Here is a 15,332-nt window from a genome sequence, read left to right on the forward strand (position 1 = left end):
ATAAAAAGTCCAACCAAATTCAAGTTGCAAGATTGAACAACTTGTTAGGCAATGAAGCTTTGATTTTGTATGAATCGTTACAAGATGTGAATGAGCCAGAAACGGTAGAATCAATATTAAGAACATTAGAGAGCTATTGTTTACCAAAGAAGAATGAAATCATGAATGTATACAATTTTATAACTTGCAAACAAGAGAAAGGTCAATCATTCAATTCATTTTATGCAACTTTGAAGGGGCTAGTGACTTTCTTCACTTTACCCAGTTTCCAAGTACGATAAAAGGAAAACAAACTCATATCAGAAGATTGTATGCGGCTATTGCGGAATGCAGCATGTGGAAGGTAGGAGCTGCCCAGTGTCTGGTAAAAGGTGTAATAATTGGGTAAGATGAATCATTTTAGCAAAATGTGCCTGAATAAAGCTAGAAGAAATAATTTCAGACTGAGTGGTGAATCATTTTAGCAAAATGTGCCTGAATAAAACTAGAAGAAATAATTTCAGACTGAGTGAGCAAAGGTTACCTCAACCATTTTATAATATTGTGGAAAATTCAACAGCAATAGTTGATGCTCACGAGTTTATTGATTCAGTACATCTAGTTAACACTGTCAATGAAAAGGCTTGGTTTAAAACATTATCAATTGAAAATATACCAGTAAACTTCAAATTAGATACAGGAGCAGAAGTGAGTATATTGTCATATGAAATTGTTTTTTTTCCTAGGTCTAGGAGAGCTTGGAAAGAATTCCAAAAGAAAAACAAACAAGATAAAAGACAACTTAATCATTTAACTCAACAGCTCAGAAGAGAAATCCAACAAATTAAGAATGAATCGATGAATCATTATCTGAGAAATCTAGCAGGAGATGAAAGCACCGACTACTCTCTCTGGAAGGCAGCCAGGAAATTGAAAAGACCCATTCAGCATGCACCACCAATTAGGAAACAGGATAGCTCATGGGCTAAAAGCAATACAGAAAAATTCAAGCATTTGCTGATCATCTGGTAAACACAGATTTTTAGACTCAAATATGTTCCTTGCATGTGGAAGGTAGCTGAGGTGATAATAATCCCAAAACCTGGAAAAGAGCCCCACAACATCTCATCATACCGGCCAATATCTCTGCTTCCAGTAATGTCAAAACTTTTTGAAAGAATATTGTTGAAAAGGCTGACTCCGATTATTGGAATGAAAAAATTGATACCAGATCATCAATTTGGCTTCAGGAAAAAACATTCAACAATTATTGATCAGGTACACAGGATTGTAAATAAAATAGAAAGGTCGTTGGAAGAGAAAAAAGTTTGTTCTGCAGCATTTCTGGATGTGAGTCAAGCTTTTGATAGAGTCTGGCATGGAGGACTAATTAATAAGTTGAAAAAGTCACTTCCAAAGCAATTCACAGACATCTTACAGTCATATTTAACTGGACGATACTTCAGAGTGAAACTTGAAGATGCTTATTCTGGCCTAGGAGAAATAAAAGCAGGAGTACCACAAGGGAGTGTTTTAGAGCCGATTCTCTATCTTCTGTTTACAAGTGATCTACCATGTCTCGAGAATAATACAATAGCAACATTTGCCGACGACACAGCAATATTAGATATAGATGACAAGATTGAAAGTGCTACAGCAAAACTTCAAAGATATCTCAGAAAAATTGAAGACTGGACAACAAAATGGAAGATTAAACTCAATGAAGCAAAATCAGTTCATATCGATTTCACCAACAAGAGGGCTCAACCCATACCAATAACCATTAACAATCAAATAGTACCATTTGCCAATGATGCCAGGTACCTAGGTATGACCTTGGATGCAAAGCTTCGCTGGAAGGTCCATGTTAAGAAGAAGAGAGAAGAGCTGGGAATAAAATACAAGAGACTCTGGTGGCTGATTGGAAGGAACTCCATCTTGTCAATTCCAAACAAAGTACTCCTGTATAAACAGATTCTAAAGCCAGTATGTAGGTATGGCATACAACTTTGGGGGTGTACCAAAGACAGTAACATCAAAGTCATACAACGCTTTCAAAACAAGGTGCTGAGAAACATTGCTGATGCTCCTTGGTACGTCAGAAACAGCGACCTACACAGAGACCTGCAAGTCGACCTGGTATGCAGCGAAATCCAGAGGCATGCAGAGAAACAAGCGGCCCGACTCCACCAATACGACAACATCGAAGCAATCCAGCTACTGGAAAATTGAGGATTGGTGAGGAGGATGAAAAGGAAGAAGCCATTTGAACTGGTCTAGTGCTGATTCAAGTGTCTTGTGTCCAGTGAAAAGCAAAGCAAGCAGGAAATGAGTGAAACCCGCCTGTGTAGTACAGTCATAAGCAGTGTACTAATAATATTAGAATTTGAATAGGAGACCCTAAGGAGGATTCTTTTGTATGAAATATTTATTAGTATTATGGTACAGAAAAAAGTTGCTCATTAGTCCCTAGACTAGATAGCAATCTATCGTTGAATAAAAAGAATATATATTTATGAAATTGTGAAAGACAGTGTGTTACTGACTAGGATGAAAAAGAGTTGTGCTCGATTAGAAGCATACGGAGGATTTGAAATGTCACCTTTGAACACGTTCACTTATATGTGGGAATCCGCCTTGAATAGGCAGTATTAGTAACCAAGTACTATAGTGAGGTCCACGTTATAATGGCAGTAGATGAAGATAGAAGAATAGCGATGCCGATTCTCTGCATTAATAAATTATATTTCTACACTGTCAAAAACATAATTGGCATCGTTGTGGACCTAGAAAAGGATGGACAAGGATAGCAAAACCAAAGTTGATCAAATACTGTCATTATAACGTGGACCTCACTATAGTAACCATTTTTAGTAACTAGTAAGTCACTAGTAATCACTAGCCATTAGTAACCATTTTGAAATGACTATCAAACACTCAGCACAAGATAGAGATCAAGTGGACTCTTCCTCCTTTTTATCATTTTGAATGGTCTCAGTTTTTTGTAAGACTATAGCATACCTGGGATCCTCACACAAGCCCCTCCCCTTCTCCGTACAGTTCCTTACAAAATCCTCAAAGTAGTTGGCAAAGTCATACCAATCACCACCGCCATCCCTCAAATACTCCTTCACAGGCAGATTATTTTCTTTGATGCATCTTTCAATGTTGCGCTGAAAGCCGGACAATAGAACAGCATTCAGCGAGTTTGAAACCGTATTGAAGTGGGGGGATTTACAGTTAATGAACTGTACCATAAGGCGAGGACGTGGTTCCTCAGGGAAACAGAAAAATCTGATTTTCATCGTAAAGTTGCCCAGTAATTTCTCTGAGAAATCACCTTTTTCACGCTCCTTGTTTCGGAGAAACATGATGATCTCGCGGGTTACTACGCACTCGTTGATGAAGGCATCATTTGTCATCAGCAGTCGTTTCCTTGAATGGACTCGGTTATGGAACACGGTACTGGCTCCCTTCATCTTCATGCAAACCGTGCGATAGACATTATCAATCAACTCCATCCTCTCACTGCTCATTATCGCTTTCGTCTCGTTCGAGTCGTCCATCTCAAACTCCAGGCAATAGATATGAGTCAGCACAAAAACAAGGGTAAGTCTCGCCAAAATGAACCACACCTCTTTGTAACGCTCTTCTTTCAAGTTCACCCCGAGAATGGTATAGTTATCCATGAAGAGATCTTTCTGATTGGTGAATTCATGAGTCACAATCTCAGGTGGTTTGTTTTTGGGTGGCAAAAACAGATCTAATAACGCTTTTCCATCTTCTTGTTTCGACAAAACCTCGTCACGTGCATACTCACACAACCACTGGAATCTTTTCAACAACGGCTCCCTTATCATACGCGTGATATTGTAGCTCAAATCAAACGCATCCTGTATACATACCGGGAGATCGTAGTTCAACGCATGGATCTTCTCAAAGAAGCTCAACTTCGACCTTTTCTCGTTGAAAGTCAGCTTCTGCTCCTTGTCTACCGCTGTCTCTAACAGCTTATCAGCCTCTAACTGTGCGTGTACCTCTCTTGCATGCCGTTTGTATCCTTCCAACTCATCCGGTAGATTTTCATAATCTTGAAATTCAGATTTTTGGAACGTTCTACCCAACAGAGTACACGCTAAGTTTCTCTCAAAGTCGAAACACGCCCAATAATCGAAGAAACCTAAAAGTAATTCTTTGGTTGTAGATGTGTTGGTGATTTTGGGTAGCTTGTTGACATCACTACAGAAACTACAATCCCAGTTTTCACACACCTCCTTTTTATCAGCTAGTTTTTGGAGGTGGTATATGGGTGGCACGAGCGGTTCAGGAAGTTGTTGGAGGTAATATATGACCATAAAAGTGATGGCGTAGTTGGAGTAATTGCCCAAACTGGCCAGTTCGTGAACTTTGGCCCAATACTTGACGATCAGAGCGAGATCCCTGATACGGGGATCCAAAGATAGGAGGAACCTCAGCATTTCACTGTTTTTGAGACCGAGTTTGTTGAGGAAGGTGACGTCACACAGTAGTCCCGTTTCTACGTGATTGAAGGTCATAATGGGAACTCGAGCTGTCGCGATTTTCACTACTTTTTCAAAACACTTATTGTCGAACATGAGGTAGCCGTATTTCTGCACGAAATTGCGTTGCGGTTGACCGCTGGCTGCAAAAAAGCAAAAACACACTCATTTATTCAAGTGAAATACTCGAAAACTAATAAAGAAAACAATGTAAAAGATGATGAGAGCGCAAGAGCCCTCTTAATAAACAAATTGTTTCTTACATCTTAGCACAGGGGGTAGGGGTGGGGACTTTCAATATATTTACCTACTTACTACCCTAAACAGAGCTGCTGGTTTAACCCCCGTGTGGCGGCTCTTCAGGGGCAGCAATTACAGCCGGGCATACCAAGTTTTTAAAAATAAAAAAATATCAATTCAATAATCTATTTGAAGAAGGAAAATAGTGCAATATGATTTCAAATATTGGTTTACTTAATAAAGCATCCTTGTATTTATTTGTGATCTTAGAATGTAGTGTAAATACAGTGAAAAAATATCATACAATATTGCTGGTACATTACTGCTTGCTAGCAACACTGCGAATGCATTTTGGTGGCAGCACTGTTCAAAAGATGACTATTGTATTGCAGCCAGGTACAGCCCAATGTCAGCTCCGACTAGCTGGCAGCACCTATGGCTTGGTTGCCATGACAACGGCTTGCTCGCTTCATAGCTTCAGTGTGACTAGAAATGATGACTCATAGCCCAGGTACTGCCCACTTGTTGCCTCTTGGCTGCTCTGGGTCTATCCTCATTATTATAGGTATTCGCTTAGTTCTGACATCTTAGTACACGTTGAGGATGTTCTCTATTCATGACTGTCCTATTTCCTCCTGTTGAGGTTATGTTAGATCGTTAGTGGCGACACGCGTGGTGACTGATGCTGTTGTGTTCTGAAAGTTATGAGTGTGAATTTTAGTCCAGTCAAATGGTCGTTTTTCAGGAAACAGCCTCGAAAGAATTTTTCTCGACGGTTCTATATGTATTTTGGGGCGCTGAATTCGAATCTGAAATTAGCTGACACGCCAGAGGGCGGCTTCACCCCAAAACCCCCTGAAATTTTGAACTTTTTTTTTCAATTTTTCCGTTCAAAAGTTACAGCCAATTGAAAAAATGATTATTTTCATTTTCTCATTTTTTCTGCGTTTTTACTGTTATTCAAGAGTCTCTAAAACGAGTAAGATAGATGATAGAAACTTGCGATTGGTCGCAATTGAAAGAGAATTACATGCTCTATAAGCTACGTTGCCTTAAATCCATCATGCATGACTGTTCATTATCGAAAGACTGTCAAGACTGTGAAAATGAGGAAAATATCGCAAATTTCTTGATTTTTTGAAACAAACGTATCTTACCCCACGATTATATTTTTACAAAATTCATTTAGCCCACATGACATGAAAGTGGAGATTCTGTTCTTCAAATCAAGACCAAGTACCATTTTTTATCATTTCGGGTTACCGAGATACACAGTTTTGAATATAGGAATTGGCCATTTTTTGTGTATTTAAATATGGGCTAAAATACACTAAAGGAGGAATTTTTTATTTTTTCATCAAATTCCAGTTATGATACATGATTTTGAACCGCCTTGACAAGCTGTAATACGAGGAGATCTGATCATTCTGTCAAAAGTTATAAGTGTTCAAAATTTTGATCCTTGACGTATCCTTATGACGTACCCCCCCCCCCACTAGGAAATACTGAAATTAAATGTTTTTAACGGGTGATTCTCATAGGAAATAACCCTCGTGAGATGATTTCATCCGAAATATGTATTTTTTTGTTAGGAAGGCCTTGAAAAGGTATTATAATGAAAAATTTGTATTTTGACTGTAGGACATGATTTTCTATTTTTGGGTGTACTCCCCTCCCCCACTACTAAATTCGAAAATTCCTAAGGAATCCTGTTCAGAATTAATTGTTCTTTCACGTGATGTGTGGTTTTTCATCTATACTAGAAAAATATCCAAGTTGTATAGGGTAGAAGTGGTAGGATTGCATAATTTTGAAAACCCCTTAAAAAATACCCCTTTTTTGAAAATCCGTAGCTCCGGAACCAAGAATGGTAGAATCCTGTGCAACCACTCAATCTATTGGAAATTTTATTATCTTTAATTTCTTAGAGAGCAATTTTTCTCCAAAAACTCGAAGTTTTCGAGATTAAATGGAAAAATTGAAAAAAGTCCAAAATTTTAGGGTTTTTTGGGGGATTTGGGAGTGAAGCCCCCTCTGGCGTGTCAGCAAATTTCAAATTCGAATTCAGCGCCCCAAAATACATATAGAACCGTCGAGAAAAATTCTTTCGAAGATGTTTCCTGAAAAACGACCATTTGACTGGACTATTTTATTGTATAACGTGAAACATGGAGCCTGAAAACGATTTAGTTTGCTTGTTAATTTAAACACCATTTCTAAGTGTAAAGAAAGTACAGAATAGTATATTTCGCACCTAGGGCCGAAAATGAGACTTTTCCGGCTCGAAATCGGTTTCAAGTCCGAGGCCATAGGCCGAGTACCTACTAGAAAAGATTGAGAGCCGGAAAAACATTTTGCCCGTGGTGCGAACGCTATTTTTCGCCCACAGAAATAACAAATATATATATATATATATATATATATATATATATAGGATTATATGAGAATAATTGTTTATTAGCCTTCCGAAAGCAAAAGTGGAAGGTCATAGCTCTAGCAAATCTGAGGTAATCTGATATAGGAATTGTCCAAGTATTTTTATTTTTTATTCTGATTTGTCTAAATAACCTAAAAGATTATGTTCAATTATGTGGGAGGTTGAGTTAATACTTTTTATTGTTTCAAATGACAATAAGATATATTATTATAAATGTTTCAATTATTGAATAATAAACTCAAATAATGAAAAGTTTTTTGATCAGCTGTTTTAGCATAATTGAAATTTAGCGGCCGGAAAGGGTACTCTTTCCGGCCTTAGCCGGAAAGAAACCTGTTCTGACGTCAGACGAGAGTCGTGTGCAAACAATGTCTTTCGATCTACGTAGGGACTGGAAAACACTGCTTTCTGTGCAGTGTGGCGAAAAAGATTTGATAGCTGTTAAAAAGCCTCAACTAATTCTTCATACTCAAAAATCGGCCGATGGAGGTGGTGCTGACCGAAGAAACTTCCAGCAATCATGGTACAAGAGTAACTCATGGTTATGTGGGAGCTATTATTTAAATAAACTGTTTTGTTTTCAAATCAACAGACCACCAGTTTATATTATTTTTCTGATATACGAGTATGATATAATATATGAATTGAATCAGCCATCGGCGAGGGGGTTATCTAATAACTGGGGGGGGGGTCGATTTGTTACTCAAAATTGGGCTGTACCTACTTTTTCACCCAAGAGCCGCCACTGGGTTAAACATTGTCTTCCTAACTTTTCCCTCTATGGCCCTTCCTTGACTGGACTATAGAGAAAATAATTATGTTCCAATTTTCACTGTTAACTCAAGCTGATAGTCCTAGTAGTTATTTTTCGTAGAACCATGTGATGCTGGCATTCTCTCATAATTTCCCGGTCACGTGGTAATGGGAAGGATATTATTCTATATCCTCTTCAAAGACTCGACAATTATTTGTTAAAACACCGCCGATTTATTTAGTTAAATCACAATATTATACAGAGTGTTCTGAAAAAAGGTGGCCATAGGTCAGGGTGTGATTCCTCACATCAAAAGAAAAAAATGTTCTAATTAACATAGGTCCGAAAATGCTTGGTTACCAAGTTATACAAGGTGGAAGATTTCGTTGAATTTCTGTGCCCCTGCTGAAACGAAGCCCTACGGGTATTTGTTGGCTTTTAATCAAGATGTACAATTTTAGCATACTTCATGTAAAATGAACTGGAAAATTGAATAAAACCGTTTCCAGACCTGTAGCTACAGTAATTTTCAAGAAATGTGACGAAATACGCGAAACTTGGTCCCGAAAAACAAGTTCCTTTAAGGTTTGAAGCTGATTTACTATGTTAAATGTACAATAAACACAAAATATTTTTTCACTGAACTTGTAGAAAATTTAATTTCGAAGAGAAAGATGTAGAATGAGTCTATAATAGACAAACGCAGCCTTGAAAAAATAATCCTTAATTACATACAATCCGCATGAAAAATAGAGAGCTCAACAAATTTTGTCTATTTTTCATGCGTTTTGTATGTAATTAATGATTATTTTTTCAAGGTTGCGTTTGTCTATTATAGACTCATTCTACATCTTTCTCTTCGAAATTAAATTTTCTACAAGTTCTGTAAAATAATATTTTGTGTTTATTGTATCAGCTTCAAACCTTAAAGGAACTTGTTTTTCGGGACCAAGTTTCGCGTATTTCGTCACATAACTTAAAAACTACTGTAGCTACAGGTCTGGAAACAGTTTTATCTCATTTTCAGGTTATTTTACATGAAGTAAGCTCAATTGTACATCTTAGTTAACAGCCAACAAATACCTGTAGGGCTTCGTTTCGGCAAGGGAACAGAAATCTTCCACCCTGTATAACTTGGTAACTAAGCATTTTGGGACTTATGTTAATTAGAACTTTTTTCTTCTTTTGATGAGAGGAATCACGCCCTGACGTTTGGGCACCTTTTTTTCAGAACACCTGTATATTATCGTAAATCAAATTGCATTCAATCTTTATTCCCATTGATTGATTTTTTTATACTTAGTGAAATTCGTTGAATAATTAGAAATACTGTCATTTAATGTAAACTAGTATATCTGGCAGTATATATTGTAAAATACAAAAAACAAGAACTCTAATCTAATCTAAAACAGTGTCGTTCTTGGACTCTCACCCGGCCAAAACAGTAATAATAGAGGGTAGTCCACAGTAATCGGCTTGAGTTACCAAAAGTCGGCTTGAAATTTGGAACATAACTACCATGGGATATCTTCTTAAGCTATATTTTCTCTATGATGAAAGATCATAAGCTCAAAGATCAAGAAGCCTTGTGTTTGTTTTTAAAATGACATGAATGAATTTTATTTGCCAAAAACAAAATACGAAGAAAACATATTTAAGAATACAAATTTACCTACATATTTAAGAAATGTAGATAATGCGTTTTGCATGAGGATCATGAACTGCATGACTTTTTTCTTCTTTTCATTTTCTCTATTACTATCTTTTCATATTGTTTTTAGTATAATCCACATTTTTACTGTACTCATCTATTATAATTTTAGTTTTACACCATGTTCATTCCTGTACAGTGCTATTTTTTTGTTTTTGGACCACTATGGGTCTTGTTGGACTCAGTCATAATTGTCATATTGTAAATAAATAAGCTGATACTCACGACAATCCATGAAAATGTCAGTATCACTGTCCTTGAGCCGCAATCCGATCTGAGAGGACCCGAACAGCTTGGCCTTGACTCCGGGCAGGATGTGGCCGAAGGTCGCCTCAAGGTCACGACACACCAGGCGCTGCTGGGCCTCCAGCTGATCGTCATCTGTTTGCATCATGGCTTTGAAGCGCAAGATGGCCGCCTCAAACGAAAGGCCGGGCTCGCAGATGTCGTGGATGTCATAGATGTCCACTGGTCCGTTCGCTTTCTCCATTTTCGGGTTCACCGGTTTATCCGCTGGTAACGAGAAAGAGAAACAATTAAAAACATGTAATGTTATGTTGTTTTGAAAAAAAAACAAAAAAAAAACAATGCCGCTATTCAAAAAAAAACTATACTATTCAAAAAGTTATACCGCAGCCATCTATAAAGGGTCGTTTACATTAGTCAAATTTTTTTTTAATTCAAGTTTGTATATTCATTTTACATTGACTGACAACTTCATCTCATTTTCCCATTTGTAGGTTAGATTTTACTTTTTCGCCACACTGCACAGAAAGCAGCTGTTTTCCAGTCCCTACGTAGATCTGAAAGACATTGTTTGCAGACGACTCTCGTCTGACGTCAGAACAGGTTTCTTTCCGGCCTAGGCCGGAAAGAGTACCCTTTCCAGCCGCTAAGAAAGGTGATCAAAAAACAGCTGATCAAAAAACTTTTCATTATTTGTGTTCATTATTCAATAATTAAAACATTTATAATAATATCATCTTATTGTCATTTGAAAGAATAAAGAAGTATAAACTCAACCTCCCACATAATTGAACATCATCTTTTAGGTTATTTAGACAAATCAGAATAAAAAATAAAAATACTTGGACAATTTCCTGATATTCAGATTACCTCAGATTTGCTAGAGCTATCACCTTCCACTTCTGCTTTCGGAAGTGCTTAGTAAACAACTATTCTCATATATATATTGTTTATTTTTGTGTGTGGCGAAAAATAGCGTTCGCACCACGGGCAAAAATGTTTTTCCGGCTCTCAATCTTATCTAGTCCTCGGCCTACGGCCCCGGACTTGAAAACCGATTTCGAGCCGGAAAAATCTCATTTTCTGCTCTAGGTGCGAAATTTTTATACTATTTCAAGTTTCAAGTTGAATCCAAAAGTCAAACATGCTCAGCATCTACTTGAATTAACAAAACTTGAAGTAGGGTCTACATTGGATTCAAGTTTCTGTTGTTGTAAACTGAAGAGGTCTGCCAGAGTACGTAAACAGTAATAATATATTTCATAGATAGAATGGGTATTTATAGTTGTTCAAAATCTGTTTCTGCTAAGCTGAATCCAATAAATACTATTACTTGTATGAGGAAGTATATTCAATTTAGAAGTATTTTTTTCAATTTGAAAATGATTTTTGTGTGTTTTGAATTGTAAATTGAGTGTGTAATTGAAGAATGATGAAGTGACACATAACCTAGCTACATTTGGACTGTTGTATAAATTAGAATTGGAACCGTTTTGGGCTTATAAGCCTGTGACATCATTCTGTAAGTTGTGTAATTCTGAATGATTAAATAAATAAATAGAATCTACTTGTAAAAAACCGTAGTAGAATGAAATTATAAAAATGAATTAGACTGATCAAAGAACAAAGCATATGACCGAAAACAGTATACAATGATATTACTGCAGGCTAAAATGGTAAATCAAGAAATAATAGTGAATTACAGAAACGAAATACTGTACCTTATTTTTATTAACAGCTTATAGAAAACGTCTACAGAGTAATTTATCTTCAGAGTAGGGTCACTCAAAACTACAGACCACTCTAATAAAGATATAATTTATATGAATCATGTACACTTCTCTATCTTCATATCTCAATATTCTGAAATGTCTGGCATAGATTTCACGTTAAAGAGGTTCAGTTATATTAGAATGGTAATTTACTAACATTAGTAATAGGGTAACATTCATAGCAACACTAATACTGTACTTCTTTCACAAATTATCAAGATGTAGCTATCATTAAATATCATTAAATTTAATCAACTATTATAAATTATTCATAGTAAAGATGTAAGATGAGAACGTATCATGTCCAATGAGAACATGTCAATTTAAAAAGTATCAATTAATTTGAATTATGGTTTAAATAGAAAAATAAACAATACCATAGTTCTGTAGTTATGTTATAAATATTTTTTAATCTTTGAACAGAGAATAACTTACAAAATATTAGAAGTTCCTTTTAAATTTGGCAACTTAAAACTCGTTTCAAGACTAAATTCAAGAATAGAAGTCCGTATGCCGGGTCATTCGTAAGTCTTATAATGAGTACTGAAAGTATCACCAATTTTAAAATATAAGACAAGTTTTGTACTGTGGAACCATGATATTATCACAAACTTTATAACGGAAACAGGTTTTATACTGCAGATGGACAATGAAATAAGGATCTTGAAAATCCTACTTTGATTTATGACAGAGCACCACAATTTGTTATCTTAATAAACAGATAATAAATTCCAGGGTGATTTGAGAAGGATTGCCTATTTCAACAGATTAGATAAACCCTGCAAAATGCAAGCATTATAAACAAGTTATCTAGAGGAAGATATGAGTTCCTATCAAATTTATTATTGAGTAAAATCTTATCTCATCTAGTTTTAATCAATCTGAATTGAAAACTACTTTTGAAAATTACTACGTTATATATTTTTGGACAGGAAATTCGACTTAGAGAGATTAATTAAGAACAAAATTACACATTAAATCATCAAAACCTAGGGAAAGGGCAGTTTTAGTCAATTATTTCCATGATTTAAGTTATGTATATTAAATTAAATGGATAGATATGTTGAATACATATTGATCTTTAGGAAATTTTTTATAGTTTAGAAATACTGATATTTTTGTCAATCCCACTTCATCATTCAACTTACAGATTTGCATTTTTGTGTTGCAACAAACACGAAAGCGAAAGTTGAGTAAAATAATTGAGTGGAATTGACAATAAAATCAGTGTTTATCAATAAACAATTGAAAATGTGTTTAATATGAGCAAAGTCCTAAAAAATTGAAACAAACCACTCCAATCAAACCACAACTTTATTCACGATTTAATGAGCAAAATTTTCAAACAAATAGTGAGCCCACTTTGGCTGATTAGTAGGTAACATATTATTATGTCCAGCATTTTTCTAATAAATATGATTTGGAAATTCTCATTAATGAATAACATTCACTTGTTTTACAATAAACCAGCAATGAATATCAGCATATTTTTAATTTATAAAAATGTATCATATTTATGAAGTCCAAAGAATGAATAACTACGAAGTCCAGTCCAATCAATATCCAATAAGAGATAGATCAATGAGACAAATAGGCCTAGTCTATAAAATGTATTATATAAGTCAAATAAATGAATAAGTATAAAATCCAATCCGATATCCAATATGAAATAAATAAACAAGATCCAATAAATGAGTAGAATTGGTCGATCACCAATCACGATCATGAACAAAGTTATTGAACAGCTGGTAGGCCCATTTAGGTTGGTCAGTGGGTACCATATGTCCAGCATTCCTCACCAAAACATCCGACAAATTGCCGACAGTTCTCACATAGCCTGCCAGTTCCCCATCCACCACCCACTGCCTCCTCGAGCAATTCCTATACTTTTCGGCGCCACTCCACTCCATTTTCCTCAGAAAGTTCTCAGTCAACGGATAGGCACAGATGAGGTCTAGCTGTCCATTATAGAACACCACTTTGTAATGCTCCACTAGCTCTTCAACCCACCCTATGACAGACTTCGCGATATCTTCCATGAGAAAGAGCTCAGTGTTCCTTCCGTCATCCCTGGCAACATCCCCCACATGCACGGCACCCCTGAACGCCGCACTCCTCACAAACTCCTCCTCAAACTCCAACCATTTCGCCGAGTTCTCCGCGAAATAATTGTAATAGGTTTCCAACCCCGTTAGATTAGTATACAGAGTGGGGTAAGGGTAGAACCTGTACCCTATGATCAACTTGGCATAATATATGGCGGCGTCAACCCATTTTTCACCCCTGATTGCTTCCACGGCAAGATTTTGCAAATTCTCGAACTCATTTCTCTGATTGAAATCGATGAAACCCAAGTTATACAAAACTTCCCCATACATCGGTATCATATTCTCGGGATCCGTCAACCCATTCCCAATAAACAGCCCTTGTAAATTGATTTTCAAACTGGATTTAGGGTTGTTTTTATGAATGGCATAACCCAACGCAGGTATATACTTCCCCGCGTAAGACTCCCCCGTGATGTAGAACGGGGCGTTCTGTATTTCGGGGAACATTTGGAGAATCTGCACCATAGCCACATACAAATCGTTGCCAACATCTTCCTGATTCCTAGCAAAACCTTGAATGGACTTCGTGAAACTGTACCCGGTCCCCACGGGACTATCGATGAAAATCAGGTTGCACTCTCGATTCCAGGAGTACTCCCTACTCACCAACCCATCTTCACGAATCTCGTAGGGACCCAACTCATTGAACAAGCCGTACAATCCCGAATAGCCGGGACCGCCTTGTAACCATACAGCAACAGGAGATTCTTTCCAGTTCGTCTGACTCTTGAAAAACCAGAAAAACAGATTCGAATTGTAGGTTTTGTTGACAGTCAAGTAACCCGCGTAGCTATCCACATTGACATCTGGCACAAACGAAGCAACTTTCGATAACTGTCTGGCTAGCGGAATGTTTCTGTTCTCAATCAGAGGTGTGAGGAACAGTGAGCCATCCCTCCTGAATTTCGTCCTCTTGAGATGCGGAGTTTTGTAAACGTACCCCGACACAGAAAATATTTGAAAAACTAAAATCACCAACACAACAATACTTATCCCTCCTAGTTTCAACATGTTTTCCACCAAAAGATGAATAAATACTATATTTGTCTATAAAATGTCACTAAAAGTTAGAAGAGTACTTGAGTCCTCACTAACCAAGAAAACCAATTCAAAAGACTGCACCAACACGAATCTGAATCCAATTTTTGATAAAATATCTCAAATTCACAACTTTTTATGTATGTTATCTCGAGTTGATAGTTTTTTAATGGATTGGAGACGAAATTCAAGTTCAATGTTATAAAGGTTCAAAAGGTCAACGTTTTGCAACGCCAATTGTATGACAATTAACAAAGTCTGAATTACTCTGTGATTTGTTTAGAATAAAATTGATAAAGTAGTCTAAACTGCTCCGTGGTAGGTTTGAAGTCTGGAAACGATTATCAAATAAATAAATTTGTTTAAAATAAAATTGACAAAGTCTGATTTACTATGTGATGTTAGCAAAAAATTATATACAAAGTATGTATTCTATAATTTGATTGACAGTTAAATAGGTCTCAATTATTATGTTATTTAATTTAATAGTGATTGACAAAAGTGTCTCCCTACTTTGTAATTTGACA

General features: G+C 36.4%; 2 protein-coding genes across 4 annotated transcripts in view; both read right to left on the reverse strand.

Annotated features, from left to right (window-relative positions):
- Positions 1-201: 201 nt before the first annotated feature.
- LOC111058381 overlaps positions 202-15,332 on the reverse strand; it is a 35,728-nt gene continuing 20,597 nt past the window's right edge. For 2 of the 3 annotated variants that reach the window (XM_039437616.1, XM_039437617.1), the window contains 2 exons: positions 9,867-10,154; positions 517-4,642 (listed from right to left, as the gene is read on the reverse strand). In XM_039437616.1, the coding sequence (XP_039293550.1) occupies positions 2,934-4,642; positions 9,867-10,154 (1,997 nt within the window). In that variant the 3' untranslated portion in view covers positions 517-2,933. Of the gene's footprint in view, positions 4,643-9,866; positions 10,155-15,332 lie in introns of all 3 variants that reach the window. The other variant, XR_005572463.1, reaches the window with a different exon arrangement.
- LOC111058382 (venom serine carboxypeptidase) lies at positions 12,956-14,916 on the reverse strand. Its single transcript, XM_022345908.2, has one exon. The coding sequence runs from the start codon at positions 14,776-14,778 to the stop codon at positions 13,369-13,371; it is 1,410 nt and encodes a 469-aa protein (XP_022201600.2). The 5' UTR covers positions 14,779-14,916; the 3' UTR covers positions 12,956-13,368.

The sequence above is a fragment of the Nilaparvata lugens genome, chromosome 11, assembly GCF_014356525.2.
Source record: "Nilaparvata lugens isolate BPH chromosome 11, ASM1435652v1, whole genome shotgun sequence".
Lineage (NCBI taxonomy): Eukaryota > Metazoa > Arthropoda > Insecta > Hemiptera > Delphacidae > Nilaparvata > Nilaparvata lugens.